We start from the raw sequence: 21,811 nt of genomic DNA, 5'->3' as shown, positions 1-21,811 counted from the left end.
CCATTTTTGCCTCCCCCACTTATTATTTTGGTGGACACTTTGGCTTTTTGGGCGGACCAAAAACAAATTTCAGCGGAAATGTGCCTTTCGGCGGACAATTCCCATGCCTGTATCTGCTACAACGTAGCATGCTATGCTGAAAGCGTAACAGCTGGCAGCTCTGACACCTTCATGGAAGCACCCACTCACTCACGCAGAAGGGGTCTAAGTCGACCAAAAGTGGGTGTATTCCCTGTATACAGAGAATGCAACCGGAAAGAAGTGCATCTACAGGGAATGCACCCACTTTTGGTAGACTTATAGATCCCTTCTGCCCCACTCACTAGCTAGATCTCTCTTTCACACTCAAATGTAAAACACAAGAATCTCAGCAAAAAAGTACACATGCTTTATTCAAAAATGAGGCCCAACTGACTTGAGAAACAAGGGAATGCTGACTCTGACATATACCTGTACATGTACTTACTTACTTATGCCTTTGACCCTGTCCGGGGCATAGGCCGCCAACAAGAGCTCGCCAGGCACTCCGATCCTGGGCCAATCTCTCCAGTTGTCTCCAGGTGTAGCCGATGTGTTTCACCTCTGCCTCCAAGTCACGATGCCAGGTGTTTCTCGGCCGGCCTCGTCTCCTCTTGCCCTGCGGGTTCCATGTGAGGACCTGTCGCGTGATGCTGGTTGTCGTCTTGCGGAGTGTGTGGCCAATCCACCGGAAGCGTCTTTGCAGAATGTCCTGTTCTACGGATAACTGGTTTGTTCGCTGCGAAAGGTCTTTGTTGCTGATGGTGTCAGGCCAGCGAATTCGGAGGATTCTTCTGAGGCAGGTGTTAATGAAGGTCTGGATTTTTCTTGTAATGGCAACTGTAGCATGTAGTTGATCACAAAAACCAAAGTTTGTCGGCACACTTTTTACTCTTGAATACAGCCTAGAGTTTTAAATGACTTCGAATAACCAGTGTGGTGTAAAATGTGGAGAATCAATTACTGAAAAATAATACTGCGCAGTTGTTCTCTAAATTAATGACAAGAATGTGTGATCACCTTGACTGACAGACTTGTAAGGACAAAAAACTGTCATTTTCAAAAGACCGTAAATTATTATTTTTGTAAAAAAAATTTTAAGGTTCAAAAGTTGAAAAACAAACCAAAAAAATCCCCACACCAAAACAAACACTCACAAATCATTCAATTATAATTATTCATCAATAGGTACACGAACAATTAAGACATATATCAGACAGTTGGTTAAAACTAAAAAGTGTGACAGTAAGAAAATAAGGTGAAAACATTTTGCTCATGGCCTAAACTGTTTATTCTGATGCAAATTTTATGTTAGCTGGTACATGTACAACAGTCAACTGGTAACAATCACACAAAGTACATGTAATACTGGACCATGCAGTAAAAGGTTTCTTCACTATGCTCAGCATCATGATTGATACAAATATAATTTCACTTAATATCATAGTTTAAAATCATAATACACAAATGACTGTCATCAGTCTTACTGACAAAATAGTATTTTTTTTAAATTGCAGCTATTTATGTTTGAATAATACCAACCCTCCACAAGCAACACAATTCATTGTAAATAACGAATGTATATAACAAGAATGACTTTAGTTACAGAGAAAATGATAAAATGCTTAAGACTAGGTGTTCTTTGTAGACTACAGAGCAGATTAATACTGACGCAGCAAGCTTTCCTTTTTATATTTAGTCAAGTTTTGACTAAATATTTTAACATCGAGGGGGAATCGAAACGAGGGTCGTGGTGTATGTGCGTGCGTGCGTGTGTGTGTGCGTGCGTGTGTGTGTGTGTGTGTAGAGCGATTCAGACTAAACTACTGGACCGATCTTTATGAAATTTGACATGAGAGTTCCTGGGTATGAAATCCCCGAACGTTTTTTTCATTTTTTTGATAAATGTCTTTGATGACGTCATATCCGGCTTTTCGTGAAAGTTGAGGCGGCACTGTCACGCCCTCATTTTTCAACCAAATTGGTTGAAATTTTGGTCAAGTAATCTTCGACGAAGCCCGGGGTTCGGTATTGCATTTCAGCTTGGTGGCTTAAAAATTAATTAATGACTTTGGTCATTAAAAATCGGAAAATTGTAAAAAAAAATAAAAATTTATAAAACGATCCAAATTTACGTTTATCTTATTCTCCATCATTTGCTGATTCCAAAAACATATAAATATGTTATATTCGGATTAAAAACAAGCTCTGAAAATTAAATATATAAAAATTATTATCAAAATTAAATTGTCCAAATCAATTTAAAAACACTTTCATCTTATTCCTTGTCGGTTCCTGATTCCAAAAAAGCATATAGATATGATATGTTTGGATTAAAAACACGCTCAGAAAGTTAAAACAAAGAGAGGTACAGAAAAGCGTGCTATCCTTCTTAGCGCAACTACTACCCCGCTCTTCTTGTCAATTTCACTGCCTTTGCCATGAGCGGTGGACTGACGATGCTACGAGTATACGGTCTTGCTGAAAAATGGCAGCTACTTGACTAAATATTGTATTTTCGCCTTACGCGACTTGTTTAAAAATGCCCTGAACAGTTTCTGGTAGATGTAGCTGTTCAAATATGATAGCTGCGTGTTTATGACCTTCTGATGAGAATAAAAACCCAACTCATTGAGGACGGCAATCCCCCCGCGGGTTAGGGGGAAGAATTTACCCGATGCTCCCCAGCATTTCGTAAGAGGCGACTAACGGATTCTGTTTCTCCTTTTACCCTTGTTAAGTGTTTCTTGTATAGAATATAGTCAATGTTTGTAAAGATTTTAGTCAAGCAGTATGTAAGAAATGTTAAGTCCTTTGTACTGGAAACTTGCATTCTCCCAGTAAGGTCATATATTGTACTACGTTGCAAGCCCCTGGAGCAATTTTTTGATTAGTGCTTTTGTGAACAAGAAACATTTAACAAGTGGCTCTATCCCATCTCCCCCCTTTTCCTGTCGCGATATAACCTTGAACGGTTGAAAACGACGTTAAACACCAAATAAAGAAAGAAAGAGGACGGCAAAATCTTGACAAGCCACCTGCAATACATGGACACGTTTGGCTTGGCCCAAGGGTGCCCTTCATTGCAGCTACCACTGTAGAAGACACAGCTCGGGATGGAACTTTTCTAGAAATACATGATTTTCTGCAGATACAACTTTCAAATTCCGCTGGAGCAATCTATGTTTCTGTCTGAGAATATATTAAACACTTTTCCCCCTCAAATGGCATCCATTTCTCAAACCGTCCCGAATCGTAAAAACATGCAGACTAGTATTCGCTCGCCTTTGCTTCTTCAAGTATGTGAAACAAAATGGCACTCCGAAGGGATATTGTGGAACTAGACAATGTTCTACAAAGGATGAGAGCTTTAAAGGGGCCCTTAATTCAGCACGATGTCGATTTCGCGAAGTCTTTTTACCGAAAACTAAGTGCTTAAGCTTCGTGTGGCCAGCTTTGCAAAGTATACTTCACGTAGTTGACTTCCCCCAGTTAAGGACAGGTTTTAAAATCATGTGGAGATGTGAATGGACAGAGGAGGTTGCCCACATGTGTTGAATTCAGTCTCAGAATGCGCAAGATTGTGCAGCGATTTTAATGTAGTAATTATCAATGTTCCAATGCCCCTGGACCCCCCAGGTGAGAAGGGTTTTCTTCTTCTCTGTTTTTGCTGTTGAGGAGAGTCGACCCGTTCCTAGGAGGATATCAAAATAAAAAATAGAAAACCTTGTAAACCATTGTGCAAGTAATGTCGATGGTAACATTATTGTATAAGCACCAAGAAGAGCAAACGCTCGATCGAGTCACTTTCGCAGTTCTGAATATTATATGAGGCATCAGATGGACAGGAAGAAATTGCTATTCACAACACAATGAGTCACGTTCACATAAAATTTGAGCCCGGTCACTTTTATAGTTTCCGAGAAAAGCCCAACGTTAAGTTGTGTGTTGCCGAACAGAAAAGGCTAGTTATCTCCCTTGTTTTTCTGATAACGTTCGTAAAAGGCTACAGATGTAAATACTTTGATGTAAAGAATAATCTTACAAAGTTTCAATCACATCCGATGAACTTTGTCAAAGATATAAATTGTCTAATTTTTCCTTTGACGCTGACCTGTGACCTTGAAAAAGGTCAAAGGTCAACGAAACCATCGTTAAAGTGTAGAGGTCATTGGAGGTCACGACTAAACAAAATATGAGCCCGATCGCTTTGATAGTTTCCGAGAAAAGTCCAACGTTAAGGTGATGTCTACGGACGGCCGGCCGGTCGGACAGACTAACACTGACCGATTACATAGAGTCACTTTTTCTCAAGTGACTCAAAAATAGAAAACCTTGTAAACCATTGTGCAAGTAATGTCGATGGTAAAATGATTGTATAAGCACACAGTAAATGCCACATGTGAGTTAAGCCTCCCCCACCCCAGAAAAGAAAAAAAATGAAGACGGCAAAAAAACTAAAACAAATTTGCATAAATACATGATCAATGCCCAATGTAAGTCCCCCCCAACCACCACCAGAAGAGGTCTTCTCCAAATAAAGGACACCTTCCATTATCTTTACCAAAACACTCCAAGGCCACCAGCAAAGACTGGACTCTTGGGGGTGATCCCAATGATGTTATTTCATCAGAAGTACCACTGTAGACAATTTACACGTTCACACTTTTTGACATTTCTGTTCCCCATATTCATCAGGTTGTAGCCATCTCCTTGAGAACATATTGCAGTTTCTTGATTGCTTTGTCCACATCTTGATCCGTGATACCATGATACGTGACGAATCGAAGAGTTGTTTCTGAGAATGGTACCGTCTCCAGTGCAATTTTTTCACCAAGTGCTGCAACTTCTGCATCAGGGATCTGTTCAGAAAAAAAGAAGAATTAAATTTAAAATAAGAGCTTTCTTAGCAAGGAAACAATTAGTTTGCTCCGGTGAGTTCTGTTGCATGGATAAGCAAAATCTTTCTTTCTTTCTTTCTTTATTTGGTGTTTAACGTCGTTTTCAACCACGAAGGTTATATCGCGACGGGGAAAGGGGGGAGATGGGATAGAGCCACTTGTCAATTCACAAAAGCACTAATCAAAAATTTGCTCCAGGGGCTTGCAACGTAGTACAATGTATTACCTTACTGGGAGAATGCAAGTTTCCAGTACAAAGGACTTAACATTTCTTACATACTGATAAGCAAAATCACTTTTGTGGAACTTAATTCAACTGCATTTACTACAGTAGTAAAAGACCTTAATGTCTACTGTGACTGGGGCAAATGTTTCAACTATGCATACAGTGATAGCATGTGCTTGTGATTGAGACATTACTTTCTTTAGCTGTTATTGTTATTATTTTTGTTTTTGCATGATGAAAGTAAAGTCTTGCTTTGCAATCAAATGGTAATGCCTAATAGACGGATTTTGAAAATAACTCTGTTGGGTTTGTATGGGTTGTGGAAGAGTGAATACCCTTGGCCTTGCGTTTCCTCTGACGAACATTGGACGGGCCATTCACTAATGAGGGGTGTGTCGGAAACACATGTTCCTCCAATGTTTGTCAGAAAGAAACGCAAAGGTATTCACTCTTTCACAAGCCATACAAACCCGACGGAGTAATTTTCGAAAATTGTCTATTGTGTTTGTACAGATTGCACAAGTTGAAAGGACAAGAAGCCTTGAGAAATGTTTACCTGCATTAGTCGCTGGCACACCTGAGCTGCTGTGATGTCACTGCGTGTTGTTTGCAGCATGATTATGTTGGTCTGTATCGCGTTCATGTCGGCTGACAACACTGATCCATTTCCCAGGTCAGCTACAGCTGTTACACACACACACACACATGCATGGCACACACACACACACAGGCACGCAGGCATGCAGGAACGCACCCACACACACACACACATATAAGTAATTTGATTCCTCATTTGTAAAACGTATGTTTAAATCAGTCAAGGTATTTAGGGTATGTGGCAGGACACCAGACCTACTTGAAATCAAAGTGAAAGGCAAGTATATTAACAGTATTGAATATTCCAGCTATTTCGGGGGCCCGGGTAGCTCAGGTGGTAGAGCACTGGATTTGTGATCGAGAGGTCGCTGGTTCGAATCCAGGCCGGGACGAACACGGGTCAACTTTATGTGCAGATCCAGAGACGGTATCCATCTCCCACCCCCGTGTCACCACAATGGCACGTTAAAGATCTTGGTCATTCTACCATAAGTGCAGATGGCTGATACCACCTAAACACGCAAACATCAAAAAGCCGTGAGGGCGTAAAACTCGAATCGTATAAACCAATTCATGTCCAATATAGGCAATTAAGACCTGACGGGCAATAAGCCCCTTAAAATTTACTTACCAGCTATTTTGTTGCTTCTCTTATCAAACCAGCCCAAACAAAACACCATAATAAAACCCCCCTCCCTAATTTGCTCTACTTCAACTTCTCATCCCATCTCTCTCCATCTACTGAAGATCTTCACTGATTTCATCTTTCTTTGGCTTTTCTTTTAATTTTCTATGAAATTGGAGACCACAAACAAATCACACCTCACAGAAGCGGAAAAATCTTTGAAAAGATCAGAATTAAAAAAACAAGAAAGGTTATGTTATGGGAACATCATACTCAAAACAAAATGACATAACATTCACTAATCTTCGCCGCAGAGGTCTTTTTAAGTGGACAGACACACAAACACTTACAATACAGAAAATAAACTTATCTGACAAATTATCCAAAAGCTCGCACAACAAAGACACAAGCGAGGTAACGATTCATGACTTTTGATGTTGTTGTAATTTTTGAATTTCTTTGAAGAGATCTTCACACTGGACAGAAAAATAACTTCACTTACCTTGAGCGATTTTCTTTGCTCTTGCATGATCATCCTTCAGTTGTGGAACGATTTCTTTCAAGGCTATTCGCATGGGGGCGGCTATCACTCCTGCCTGCCGCATGCCTCCTCCCAGCGCTTTACGCGCCCACAAGGCTCTGGAAAACACACATTTTATGTTAACTTTAAAAAAAAAAAAATTTCATAACTACATTGTCCCATCGATTGGAAATTCAGTTTCGCTTCCTCCCACTGGAAAGCTAGCAGCAACAGAGTCACGCTACCCAGGTTTGCGCATGTTTAGGTGTAATCAGCCACCTGCTCTTATAGCAGAATGACCAAGGTCTTTTACGTGCCACAGTGATGACACAAGGGTGGAACATGAATACCGTCTCTGAGTCTGCACATAAAGTTTACCCATGTCTGTCCCAGCCCTGATTCGAACCAGTTACCCTAGGATCGCAAGTCGCTCTTCCAACTGAGCTACCGGACTGATTGAAGCAAGGCAATGTAGTTTGTTTATTCTAAATTTAGACCCTTTGTTATTCACATACACAGATGCATCAACACGTACACACTGTGACACAATCAGAGAGACAAGACACTGACAGACATACAGAAAAACAGACAAAGATCATGACACAATCAGAGAGACAAGACACTGACAGACATACAGAAAAACAGACATAGATGCATCAACACGTACACACTGTGACACAATCAGAGAGACAAGACACTGACAGACATACAGAAAAACAGACATAGATCATGACACAATCAGAGAGACAAGACACTGACAGACATACAGAAAAACAGACATAGATCATGACACAATCAGAGAGACAAGACACTGACAGACATACAGAAAAACAGACATAGATGCATCAACACGTACACACTGTGACACAATCAGAGAGACAAGACACTAACAGACATACAGAAAAGGCAAGCGATTCACAGAGCGCGGCGCGCTGTGCAGCGCGGCGATTCACAGAGCGCGGCGTGTTGTGCAGCGCAGCGATTCCCAGAGCGCGGCTATTGCTCTCACCAGCGCAGATTGTTGACGCGCTTTATTTTTGTACATGTATGATTATCAGCAACATTTTGAACAACAATTGATTGCACCTACCTCTATAATATTATCTCAAGTGAATCTATACACCAGTTAACAGTTCCAGCGCTTACATGGAACGAAGAAGGAACCCGAAAGAGGAGGAAAAACAAACACTCGAAAAAAATGATCTGCGCATGCGTTCAAATCAACCAGAAAAACAAGAAAAATTGCGTATTTGTGTGCCCGATGAAATCCTTAGAACCCGTTTACACTCTTTCTTTGGACACTCAAAAGCAATTTCAGGGCTGCAAGACTACAAAATTGCACTTTCAGCAGACTGAATATACGCGTTCTAATCAACCGGGAAAAAACACACGCAAAAAACATCTGCGCATGCGCGAATTCCAAAATGGCTGCTGAAGTGTTAACTGGTATTACACCGATTAACAGCGGTCACGTTCTGCGGCACTGTACTCGGATACTTGTTTAAAAACGTCATCCCAGTTTAAAAACTCAGCTGCTTTCCATATAGTACTAGTAGAAGCCATTGCAATGACATGTAGTGATATCAGATATGACTGCCAAGTATTCAAGGCCGGAACTTAGGCACGAAGTTTTACATCAGCACAGCGATATATGGTGAACTCAGTTGAAAAACAAGTGTATGCAAGTGTAAGTGTAAGTGTAAGTGAAAGAGTGGGAGAGAGAGAATGGAGCTCTGTTTTTCGTTTTATTGAGTTTTATTTCTCAAATAGATCAGATAGATGTAGCCACATGTGTTGTAAACTTTGCGATTGTGAAGAAAATGTAACAGCAGAATACATCGCGCGTCGTGAATCGCAGCGCTCCTCGTAGCCCCGCGCGTTGTAAATCGCAACGCTGCACAACGCGCCGCGCGCTGTGAATCCACTTCGTACAGAAAAACAGACATAGATGCATCAACACATACACACTGTGACACAACCAGAGAGACAAGACACTGACAGACATACAGAAAAACAGACATAGATGAAAACAAGTATATATGTTCCAGTTTTTCAGAAGAAACTCCTTATCCATAAATTTTAGTTTGGAAAAGTGAATTGAGACTTAAAACCAACTCTACCATTTTGTTCTTGTTGTTAATTTAGCAAAAAACTTTTAAAACAACAACAACAACAACAACAACAACAACAGAAAAAGAAGAAAAAGAATTATTTGTACACACAAATACTTTGAACAGTAGCATACCTCGTTATAAAGTCTTTGGAACCTGCCAAAATGCTGCCCACAGGACATGAAAGACCCTAAAAAAGAAAAGTATGAAACTCATTCTTAATTTGTAATGCTAATCAGTGTTTTTACCAGTCCTTGGACTCTAAAAATCATCACAATTAAAATAACGAATGTCATTACTTATACAGTGTATTGATTGAGGTTTAGCACTTGAAAAGCGTTTGAAATAATCATCATTAGGATTTACAATGTAATAAATTCCTTGAGCAAGATGTATAACAAGAAACATATTTCAATGTCTGGAGTGTTAATAAACTGGTATTGAAAGCAAAGAATATTGTGTGATGGTGACACTTAACCATCCTCATTACTCATTTACATTCATTAGTTACTAATTGTGTCATCTCAACTTTGTGTTTATTCAAAACACTTTTACACACAATTTTGAAAAGTACCTTTGAAAAGCACATGCTGATGGAATCAAAGTACTGTATGAAGGTGGCACTTAAAGATTAGTCGCTGCGTTCATCATCCTCATTACACTTTTAATTCATCAGTTAATTACTAACCGTGCCATCTTCTTCTTCTTCTGCGTTCGTGGGCTGAAACTCCCACGTACACTCGTGTTTTTTTGCATGAGTGGAATTTTACGTGTATGACCGGTTTTTTACCCCGCCATCTAGGCAGCCATACGCCGTTTTCGGAGGAAGCATGCTGGGTATTTTCGTGTTTCTATAACCCACCGAACTCTGACATGGATTACAGTATCTTTTTCGTGCGCACTTGGTCTTGTGCTTGCGTGTACACACGGGGGTGTTCGGACACCGAGGAGAGTCGACTGCACACAAAGTTGACTCTGAGAAATAAATCTCTCGCCGAACGTGGGGACAAACTCACGCTGACAGCGGCCAACTGGATACAAATCCAGCGCGCTACCGACTGAGCTACATCCCCGCCCACCGTGCCATGTGAATGTTGTGATTACAGTGGAACCCCCATTGTAAGACCTTCAAAAAAAGGAGGGAGTCTTAAAATTTACAAAGGCTTAGAACAAAAGATCTAAAAAATCAAGGTCTTAAAAAGGGGGAAGTCTTAAATTGGGGGGGGGGGGGGGTGTGTGTGTCTAAAAGGGGGGTTTCATTTTTACACTAATTTCTCACTATACACGTACCTTAGAAAAGCACATGCTGATGGAATCAAAGTGCTGTGTGATGTGTGACGGAGGAACTTGAAGAGCAGCTGCTGCATTCATCACTCTCGCTCCATCCAGATGCATCACAAGGTTGTTAGCGTCTGCAATTTTCCAAACCTGTACAGAAAAGGCTGCACAAATTTCTCATACATTTTTCCATAATGAAAATGACAGAAAGAAAACAAAGGAAAAAAATACTTTGAAGTTTGTTCTGCTTCTCACAGGCTCACACACACAGGTACAGACACACCCATCCACGCACACAGACACACAAACACACTCAAAGAAGTGATGGCGCTAAACAATATTTAAATAGGTACAGTAAAACCCATTTTTAAGACCTCCAAAAATCTGAAAAAAGCAGGTCTTAAAAGAGAGGGAGTCTTAAAAGAGAGGAACATTTACAGAGGTTATGACTGGGTGGCCGAGTGGTAACGCACTTGCGCTCGGAAGCGAGAGGTTGCGTGTTCGACCCTGGGTCAGGCCGCAATTTTCTTCCCCCTTTCCTAACCTAGGTGGCGGGTTCAAGTGCTAGTCTTTCGGATGAGACGAAAAACCGAGGTCCCTTCGTGTACACTACATTGGGGTGTGCACGTTAAAGATCCCACGATTGACAAAAGGGTCTTTCCTGGCAAAATTGTATAGGCATAGATAAAAATGTCCACCAAATACCCGTTTGACTTGGAATAAAGGCCGTGAAAGGTGAATGCTCGCCTAATAGGCTACTGAGCTTTACTGGCCGATGTGAATGCGTTATATATTGTGTGTAAAAAATGTCTGTTTGTCTGTCTGTCTGTAAAAAATTCCATTTCAAACGGCAGAAATTAATATGTAAGCGCCTAGGGCTATATTTAGATTAGGCGCAAAAAAAATGATCACAATAATAATAATAATAATGAAGAGAGGGAGTCTTAAAAGAGAGGAACATTTACAGAGGTTATGAAGAGGGAGTCTTAAAAAGTAAGGTCTTAAAAAGGAGGAAGTCTTAGCTCATTGTCTCCCAGGTACGGATATATCCGTACCCACTCATATGGCTCTATCTGACCAGGTACGGATATATATCTGCTCAGACTGTTAGCTTCGATCGATCAGTCGTTTCCTGTAACGTCCATCTAACGCCTGCATTCTAGCGTGTTGATACACAGTTATTACATAGTTACTACAATTCTGAGTGACCTGCTGCAGCACAGCTGGTCTCGGCGAAAAAAACCTTGGTCAACATAGGTGGGGTAGAAAGTGTTTAAATAAGGGTGTCTTAAAAAGGGGGTTCCACTGTATGTAGTCAAGCAGCTTGGTGAAACTACTCACCTGTTTGATAAAGTTGAGGGAGAGAACAGATCCTCCACATTTGTTCTGCGAGTTCTCCAAACACACCACGCGTGTCCAGGGGAAATGAGGATCGCCGCGACTGCGAATCTTGGACTGAAGGTCATCAAGGTCAAGAGTCCCGTCGAGGTTGTTTTTTACTGGCCGTGGCTGTACTCCCGCTAGCTGAAACAAATTCGTACTAATTTTGTCTTCAGATTTTTGTTGTTGCTTTTTTTTCTATTTTGTTCATAAAATTACCTCAAGTGTATATATTACACTGATAGGAAAGACATTCATCAACAACAACCAGTACATAACACTTGACACCACATCAAAATATATTCATGCAATTTTGGACTGCGGATGTGCATGCCTGGTATCAGTGTTGAGAAATTGCACATACATGGATGCAAGAAAACAGACATGCATTCACACTAACACTCCCATATATCAATCAATCACTCAATCAATCAATGACGCTTATATCGCGCATATTCCATGGGTACAGTTCTAGGCGCTCTACAGTGATGCCGTGCGAGATGAAATTTTATACGGCCAGTAGATTGCAGCCATTTCGGCGCATATTTACCTTTCACGGCCTATTATTCCAAGTCACACGGGTATAGGTAGACAATTATTAACTGTGCCTAAGCAATTTTGCCAGGAAAGACCCTTTTGTCAATCGTGGGATCTTTAACGTGCACACCCAATGTAGTGTACACGGGGGGAGGGTTCGGACACCGAAGAGAGTCTGCACACAAAGTTGACTCTGAAATAAATTTCCGCCGAACCTGGGATCGAACTCACGCTGACAGCGGCCATATACATACACACGCGCCTGTACAGATGCCCACATGATTGTGAACACTGACACAGAAAGGTAATTAGACAAGACGCACATGTATGCAAAATATTGAGAACACATACTGCACATATTCCTCAACCTTTACATAATATTCATGCTGTGGATATAGTCTTCCAATCTCATACAAGCAGTTATATGTCACACACACATGCAGAAAGTATTGCAAACACATACTGTTGATATTCCCCCGACTTCATACAGGTAGATGTGAGATTGGTCCCCCAGTAAAACCTCTTCAAACCTCCGAGTGCAATGTGTCAGAACTGTTAAAAATAAAAAAACACAATAATACGAATACGAATATGAATACGAATACGAATACTTTATTATCTCATACAGAGAAATTTCAGTGTGGTGCACATTAAAAGACAAAACAAATAATAAGACAACAGATAAAAATACCATACGAAGCATACTACACTCGCGCACGCATATGTACACTAACAGGAATAGTAACATGATTCCAAATAGGTTAATTGCCGTCAGCTTTAGCTAAAAGTTTACCGCTAAAAACTATCATTATCACAGGACTAGATTATCATTAAGTCTCTGCACAGGACGCCCCAGCCACAGGACAGCTACCACCTGCTATCCAGACCACAGCAGGTGGTCATCTTCCGCCTGAGAACGGGACACAACAGACTTAACCAGCATCTCCACAAGAAGCTGCATGTTGTGCCCTCCCCCATGTGTTCTTGTGGGGAAGCAGAGCAGGACACGGCCCACATCCTACGAGACTGCAGGAACCACCAGGTGCTGAGAGAGGAAATCTGGCCAATGCCGGAGTCCCTGCACAACAAGCTGTACGGGCCAGTGGCTGCGCTGCAGAGGACCACTAATTATATCTCAAGATCTGGACTCCAAGTGTGATCGGCGATCGAAAAGAAGAAGAAGACAGGACTAGATATGTCATTGAACAATATTTATCACAGGACTAGTCATTCGAGGGTTATCACACTCAGCATAAGGGTGCACATCAAAGAGTATAAAAAATATTCATCACAGAAATCAGTGCATATGTTCACCGGCACACATACTAGTTTTAATTAACTTAGGTATTTAAAAAGCCAATTGACTTTGGAATAAAACTGTTCTTAGTTCTGAGCGTGCGGAATCTGGGAGTGCGGAGGCGACGTCCTGAGGGCAGGACCTCAAAGTGGTGAGCGAGCACATGACTACTATCCTGGATGATGCAGCGGGCCTTTCGCACCACACGTCGTTCATACAGCACAGTCAGTCCTTCCTGTCTCACCCCCACAATCTTACCACATGTGTTCACCACCCGTCCAAGCACATTCTTACTCTTCACACACAGACCTCCATACCAGCAGATGAAAGAGAAAGTGAGAATGGATTCAATGAATGAAGTATAGAATGTTTGGAGGATGCGGCTGTTGATGTTCAGACTTCTGAGCTTTTGTAAGCAGTAGATTCTTGACTGACACTTCTTGTGGATAGCTTTAGTGTTTGAGGAGAAATTTAGTTTGTTGTCAATGACTGTACCGAGATATTTGTATTCAGTCACTCGCTCAACTTTCACACCATCTATGTACAAATTGCACTACTATTTTTCACCTTAAATTTCTGACATTCCAAATGAAAAGATACTGTATACATCCTCTTTTGCCATATCAGCAATTCAAATGCAGAGGGTTAAACTTGAAAATCAGAAGGGAGGTCATGCGCACACACAAAAACAAACTTAAATTACATTGGAACCCACCTTTTAAGATCAAACAATTTAAGACCTGGCTTTTTCAGATTTTCAGTTCATAACAACTCGACATTTACCTGCGGTTTAAGACACCCTCCTTTTCAATACTACATGTGCCTCCTTTTAAGGGCTGATTTTCTCAGATTTTTGGACGGGGGTTCCAACAACAAAACCTGGTCATCGTTAACCAAAACTCCCCTCCATCCCCCACTCTCCTTCGCTCTGATCTATAAATCAAAACAGTCAATAAGTAGTCGAGTTGAGACAGCATTTCAATAACCATGCAAAAGGCCCAGTATTTTGCAAAAATCTTAATTTCAATTCAACAGGCTATGTTTGAAAATTTCATTATATTATTGAGTTTAAAAATAAGGCAGTACCAAAAAAAACCTGTCATTTTTTTGCTCCATTTCAAGAGCTAGGTTGGGTTAGTCCATCATCCAAAGCCTACAACTGTGCAAACGCTAAATGCTCATAGTGCAGAAATGTCTTTCAGGAGTCCATATATCAAGTCTTATATCGCGCGCGTATCTCCAGACTCGGACTCAAGGCGCAGGGATCTATTTATGCCGTGTGAGATGGAATTTTTTACACAATACATCACGCATTCACATCGACCAGCAGATCGCAGCCATTTCGGCGCATATCCTACTTTTCACGGCCTATTATTCTAAGTCACACGGGTATTTTGGTGGACATTTTTTATCTATGCCTATACAATTTTGCCAGGAAAGACCCTTTTGTCAATCGTGGGATCTTTAACGTGCACACCCCGTAAGTGTACACGAAGGGACCTCGGTTTTTCGTCTCATCCGAAAGACTACCACTTGAACCCACCACCTAGGTTAGGAAAGGGGGGGAGAAAATTGCTAACGCCCTGACCCAGGGTCGAACTCGCAACCTCTCGCTTCCGAGAGCAAGTGCGTTACCACTCGGCCACCCAGTCCTTTATCCTGACAGTGTGCATAGCCTACGTACATTGTATACCTTGATACATTGTCAGCTCATTAGCAATGTACTTGACATACACATGCACACACGCACACACACACACACACACACTCACACACACACGCACACATACTCACACACACGCACACATACTTGACAATATAGACACTTACTTGACACACACCCATATACACACACATTAGATCCCACGCATACACAAAAAGACAGAGAAATACTTACTGGCACAAATGTTTCCCATGGTACCAGTTGGCACCAGCAAGGCTGCCTCTTGTCCCAGCAATTCTGCACATTCTTCCTGCAACTCTGCACACAAATTCTTAACCTTCTCACCTGGATGTATCACAGAGATTTACAATAGTAACAGCTTAACACTGGGTTGGTCTTTATAGACAGGTTAGGACTGTACAAGCCAATCGATGACAAAGGGTCAAACACATAAAATCCCACTCAGTCAAAATCATGAATGTATATGGGAATTTCAGCCCATGAACGCAGAAGAAGAAGAACGAAAAGTAACTGAACACCTACTGTTGACTGTGGGGTCCTCCCCATACACGTCATCGCCTAGCGGAGCAGTCACCATGGCCTCTCTCATTGCAGGTGTCGGCACGGTGAATGTGTCACTACGCAGGTTCACCACATACACATCATCATCCTTGCCGGTCTTAGCTGACATGTAGTAACTCCTCACCATCAGCTTGAATGGCGGAGATGATCTGACGTTGTGTGACCAGGAATCCGAGAGGAGGCATCTACTGAGATGCTGTCCTTGGGCGAGGCAGTTTCTTAACCTGTCAAGAACACAGGAGTGTACAGAGGAACCCCCCTTTAAAACATGTGAGAAAATCAGGTCTTTAACACAAGGGAGCCTTAAAATGGGGGTAAATGTACAAATGTTTTGAACAGAAAGTCTGAGAAAACAGAAAACGGGGTATTTAACACTTTCTACCCCACCTATGTTGACCCAAGTTTTTTTTTTAGGCGAGACCAGCTGTGCTGCAGCAGGTCACTTTGAATTGTAGTAACTGTGCAGAAACTGTGTATCAACACGATGGAATGCAGGCGTTAGATCGACGCTACAGGAAGCGACTGAAGCGACTGTGGGTACGGATAAATCCGTACCTGGTCAGATAGAGCCATATGAGTGGGTACGGATATATATCCGTACCTGGGAGACACTGTAATTGCTTTTTTTCAGTTTAACCAAAACTGTTGTGTGTGTTTTTAGCCCGTTCTGGCATTAGTGCTAAACAAAATTACAAAGGACTCGATCCTAGCACATGAGGTGCAGAGAGCTTAGATAAAAGTAAACAAGTCGCGTAAGGCGAAAATACAACATTTAGTCAAGCTCAGTCGAACTCACAGAATGAAACTGAACGCATTGCATTATTTCCGCAAGACCGTACACTCGTAGCATCGTCTGTCCACCGCTCGTGGCAAAGGCAGTGAAATTAACAATCCAGAAAAGCGTGGTAGCGGTTGCGCTCAGGAGGATAGCACGCTTTTCTATATCTCTATTTTTTTTTAACTCTCTGAACGTGATTTTAATCCAAACATATCATATCTATATGTTTTTGGAATCAGGAACGGACAAGGAATAAAATGAAATTGTTTTTAAATCGATTTCGAAAATTTAATTTTAATCATAATTTTCATACTTTAATTTTCAGAGCTTGTTTTTAATCCGAATATAACATATTTATATGTTTTTGGAATCAGAAAAAGATGAAGAATACAATAAACGTAATTTGGATCGTTTTATAAAAAAATGATTTTAATTATAATTTTCAGATTTTTAATGACCAAAGTCATTAATTAATTTTTAAGCCACCAAGCTGAAATGCAATACATGTACCCAAGTCCGGCCTTCGTCGAAGATTGCTTGGCCAAAATTTCAATCAATTTGATTGAAAAATGAGGGTGTGACAGTGCCGCCTCAACTTTTACAAAATGCCGGATATGACGTCATCAAAGACATTTATCGAAAAAATGAAAAAAACGTCTGGGGATATCATACCCAGGAACTCTCATGACAAATTTCATAAAGATCGGTCCAGTAGTTTACTCTGAATCGCTCTACACACACACAGACACAGACACAGACACACACACGACCCTCGTCTGGATTCCCCCCTCTATGTTAAAACATTTAGTCAAAGCTTGACTAAATGTAAAAATGTAAAAAGGAAAGAAAGAAAACAAGTCGCGTAAGGCGAAAATACAATATTTAGTCAAGTAGCTGTCGAACTCACAGAATGAAACTGAACGCAATGCCATTTTTCAGCAAGACCGTATACTCGTAGCATCGTCAGTCCACCGCTCATGGCAAAGGCAGTGAAATTGACAAGAAGAGCGGGGGTAGTAGTTGCGCTAAGAAGGATAGCACGCTTTTCTGTACCTCTCTTTGTTTTAACTTTCTGAGCGTGTTTTTAATCCAAACATATCATATCTATATGTTTTTGGAATCAGGAACCGACAAGGAATAAGATGAAAGTGTTTTTAAATTGATTTGGACAATTTAATTTTGATAATAATTTTTATATATTTAATTTTCAGAGCTTGTTTTTAATCCGAATATAACATATTTATATGTTTTTGGAATCAGCAAATGATGGAGAATAAGATGAACGTAAATTTGGATCGTTTTATAATAATTTTTTTTTTTACAATTTTCAGATTTTTAATGACCAAAGTCATTAATTAAATTTTAAGCCACCAAGCTGAAATGCAATACCGAAGTCCGGGCTTCGTCGAAGATTACTTGACCAAAATTTGAACCAATTTGGTTGAAAAATGAGGGCGTGACAGTGCCGCCTCAACTTTCACGAAAAGCCGGATATGACGTCATCAAAGACATTTATCAAAAAATGAAAAAAAACGTTCGGGGATTTCATACCCAGGAACTCTCATGTCAAATTTCATAAAGATCGGTCCAGTAGTTTAGTCTGAATCGCTCTACACACACACACAGACACACAGACGCACAGACACCACGACCCTCGTTTCGATTCCCCCTCGATGTTAAAATATTTAGTCAAAACTTGACTAAATATAAAAAGAAAAAGAAAATTAGTCAAAACTTGACTAAATATAAAAAGGACAGCTCCCCTTCCAGACATACACTATGCAGTGGATTCTCTCTGCCTTTGACACAACCACACAAATATTTTCTGATGAAAGGTTTATCACTTCCTCCCCTCCGCCTTCCTCTCTCTCTCACACACACAAACAATCTCCCTCTCTCATGAGACGAGACAACACATACACAATGCAGCCTCAACCCCCTGCATCGAAACATTATTCGCACGCAAACGTGCCTGCCACCACAATCTCAGTTACGACTCAAACAAAGCAAACAAAAGGGATGACAGAAGTGCAACTGTGCCCTAAAAATAAAATGTTTTTGTCTGATAACGAAGCAGTCCACACGACCACAGCTGCTGCGAATGTGTGTGTGCTTAGGCCTAAAAAAAAAATAGGTGTGGTTACGGTAACCCGACCTACCCTATTTTTGGGGGCCGACCCTATAACTTTTTATTACATTTGTCAAAACAAAAACCCCAAAAAACAAGTAAACGAGTGCAGAAAACGCAATGAAAGCGAAAGCGCCCGAGTCGCACACTTATTTCCCTGTCAAGTAGGTTTAATTTGTACACATTAGACAAAAAAAGTTTTAAAAAAAACAAAGTGATTGCCTACCTTCCTACCCTATTTTTTTTGGCTATTGTTACCGTAACCACACCTATTAATTTTTTTGGCCTTAGTGAGTTAGTCAAGTTAGTGTTTTCGGTTTGGTCGCACCGTTTAAGGCAGGATAAGTAATATGTCGCTCTGCAACAAATGACAGGTCATTAAACTAGGACCATAATCGAGTGTCAGATAACGTTGCGCTCTTATTCTATCGCAGAAGAGGAAAACATACGAAAGTTGAAACATACATCGTGTTTTGTTGACCTTTCACATCTGACACTATGCAGGGGAAATAACCCTAGTAGGTTGACTTCAAGGGGCATAACTTATACTTGGGAGATAAATCTTGGACACGAGTTTTAAACGAATTTCCAAAATCCGAGGAATATTTAGATATCGGATAGAAAACTGTTTGATATATTTTCTTACTTCAGATTCAGTGTGTGTGTGTGTGTGTGTGTGTGTGTGTATGCGTATGTGTTTCTTTTAGTCTTTATCCGTCAGTGACATGTGGTATAAAAAAGAACAGAAAACATCCAATCTGTGACACAATGTGTTTTAACCCAGGGATGAGATTGCGTGTTCTAAATAAGACACTTGGAGGCCAGGGACCTGTAGTGTTCATTTTGGAAAAGGACGTGGTTTTAATGTAGAACAATTTTGAATATACCCCTACACCCTATTATGACTGTTGACATTTGTGAACAGGTATAAGTACATAAATATATCTTTCTTTACTTTAATTGGTGTTTAACGTCGTTTTCAACCACGAAGGTTATATCGCGACGGGGAAAGGGGGGGGGAGATGGGATAGAGCCACTTGTTAATTGTTTCTTGTTCACAAAAGCACTAATCAAAAAATTGCTCCAGGGGCTTGCAACGTAGTACAATATATGACCTTACTGGGAGAATGCAAGTTTCCAGTACAAAGGACTTAACATTTCTTACATACTGCTTGACTACATAAATATATAGGCATGCTGGAAGCGAATAAGTTACATTCATTATATTATTTACAGGCATGGGAATTGTCCGCCCAATTTTTTTTTTGTTCCGCCAAAAAAGCAAAAGTGTCCGCCGAAAAAATAAAAGGGGGATGCACACAAAAAAACCACCGGTTCCTTTTGCCTTTGCGCAAAAGCCCGCGAAAACTTTCCGTATTTTGTTCACGCACTGCACTGCTACGCCTCAGTTACTTGGAACTTTTATGTTTGAAAGTAAACCAGATTGCACAGATTGTGTTAAAAGTTACATTTTCCTGTTTGTCTCAACAGATCAATTCTTTAACAAACTTAAACCATATAATACATTTATTCAGTATAGACCGGATGTATAAAACACCGGATGTATGAAAGTCTGGATGTATGAAAAGGGTAGGCAGGGTCCTGGCAGAAGCTACTCTTTGTTATTACTTAGAATTTTCCGGTTGTATGAAAATCGGATGTATAAAAGTCCGGTTGTATGAAAGCAAATCTCTGGTCCCGAGCAGCACAAATGCGTTGTTGCAAGACCGGTTGTAAGAAAACGAAAGTAGACCCAAGTCACCAAATGAGAATGCCCTGAAAACTTCCCCACCAACTGATTTTTATCCAGATTCTATAGCTGTCAACGAGTTGTTCTGTTTAATTTGTTTCTCCATTCCATCATTTTTTTAACCTGTTACAAATTCGTCACGAAGACCCATAAAAGCCCAGAAGGCATTTTTGTTACATTTATAACCAGAGACATTGGTCAAGGATGTGAATCAGTTGTTATCTTTTTATGTTTTTTTATGTTGTTGTATTTTATGTTGTTGTATTTTATGTTGTTGTATTTTATTTTGTTGTATTTTATGTTGTTGTTTTTATGTTCTTGTTGTTGTTTTTATGTTCTTGTTGTTGTTGTTGATTTTATCCATTAAACTGATTTTATGTTTAACTCCATTAATAATCTGTTTTGTTTGTCTATTCAGTCATTTTAGCCTGTTATAAATTTGTCATGACTGAAGAGCCATAATAGCCCAGGAAGGCATTTTTTTGTACAATTAGAACCAGAGGCATTGGTCGTGGGTGTGACTCAGTTTTTTTTTATGTTGTTGTTGTTTTAATCCATTAAACTGGTTTTAAGTTTTAACTCACTTTTTTGTATTCAGTGTGCGCACGTGTGTGTGTGTGTGTTATAAATGTGTGCATTTTGGAGAGAGAGAGAGAGAGAGAGAGAGAGAGAGAGAGAGAGAGAGAGAGAGAGAGAGAGAGAGAGAGAGAACTCAGAAAATGTTATTTGCTACGCCAACGGTCATTACAAAGCTTCCACGACCAAAAACATTGTCAAAAGCGCAAAAGGGTTGTGGAGGGAACACACACAATACAGTTGAGCCACACACAAACACACACACACACACACACACACACTCACACAGAGGAACGGGGGGGGGGGGGGGGGGGGGAGGGGGGGGGGTGGGGGGCGGAGAGTGCACGGCCTTATGCAAAGCAGAACAGTTCCTTACACAAACAGTTGCTCTTTCTATCGGTTGTCCTGACTGTGTCAGTGTATGTAAGTACATGTACTTTTCCACTTGTTATTCACAAACCTTTTCTTCTAACAAGGATATGTATCAAAACATTTAAACATAAAAAACAAATAAACAAGAAGAGCAAACGCTCGATCGAGTCACTTTCGCAGTTCTGAATATTATATGAGGCATCAGATGGACAGGAAGAAATTGCTATTCACAACACAATACAGATGTAAATAATTTGATGTAAAGAATAATCCTATAAAGTTTGAATCAAATCCGATGAATAGTTTCAGAGATATGATATTTCAATTTTTTTCCTTCAAGACATACCTGTGACCTTGAAAAAGGTCAAAGGTCACCAAAGCAGACGTCAAAGTGTAGAGGTCACTGGGAGTCACGTTCACATAAAATTTGAGCCCGGTCACTTTTATAGTTTCCGAGAAAAGCCCAACGTTA

General features: G+C 40.5%; 1 protein-coding gene across 1 annotated transcript; it reads right to left on the bottom strand.

The window, feature by feature from the left end:
• Positions 1 to 1,176: 1,176 nt before the first annotated feature.
• On the bottom strand, positions 1,177 to 19,145 carry LOC138958224 (uncharacterized). Its single transcript, XM_070329323.1, has 11 exons — positions 19,107 to 19,145; positions 15,697 to 15,959; positions 15,388 to 15,471; positions 12,657 to 12,745; positions 11,618 to 11,800; positions 10,289 to 10,426; positions 9,133 to 9,188; positions 6,870 to 7,006; positions 5,702 to 5,829; positions 4,353 to 4,880; positions 1,177 to 3,744 (listed from the first exon to the last, which is right to left on the bottom strand). Coding segments are annotated over exons 1-10 (1,248 nt in total). The 5' UTR covers positions 19,109 to 19,145; the 3' UTR covers positions 1,177 to 3,744; positions 4,353 to 4,712.
• Between the last annotated feature and the right edge of the window lie 2,666 nt (positions 19,146 to 21,811).

The sequence above is a fragment of the Littorina saxatilis genome, linkage group LG2, assembly GCF_037325665.1.
Source record: "Littorina saxatilis isolate snail1 linkage group LG2, US_GU_Lsax_2.0, whole genome shotgun sequence".
NCBI lineage: Eukaryota > Metazoa > Mollusca > Gastropoda > Littorinimorpha > Littorinidae > Littorina > Littorina saxatilis.
This window is presented reverse-complemented; position numbering and strand designations above follow the sequence as displayed.

Bases quoted from the DNA above. Each gene is read 5' to 3' on its own strand.
- LOC138958224 (XM_070329323.1), bottom strand. The intron at 9,189-10,288 runs GTACGTGTATAG...TTTCTTTTTTAG, and splicing joins TCAGCATGTGCTTTTCTAAG to GGTCTTTCATGTCCTGTGGG. The intron at 5,830-6,869 runs GTAAGTGAAGTT...TGTGTGTAACAG, and splicing joins AGCAAAGAAAATCGCTCAAG to CTGTAGCTGACCTGGGAAAT.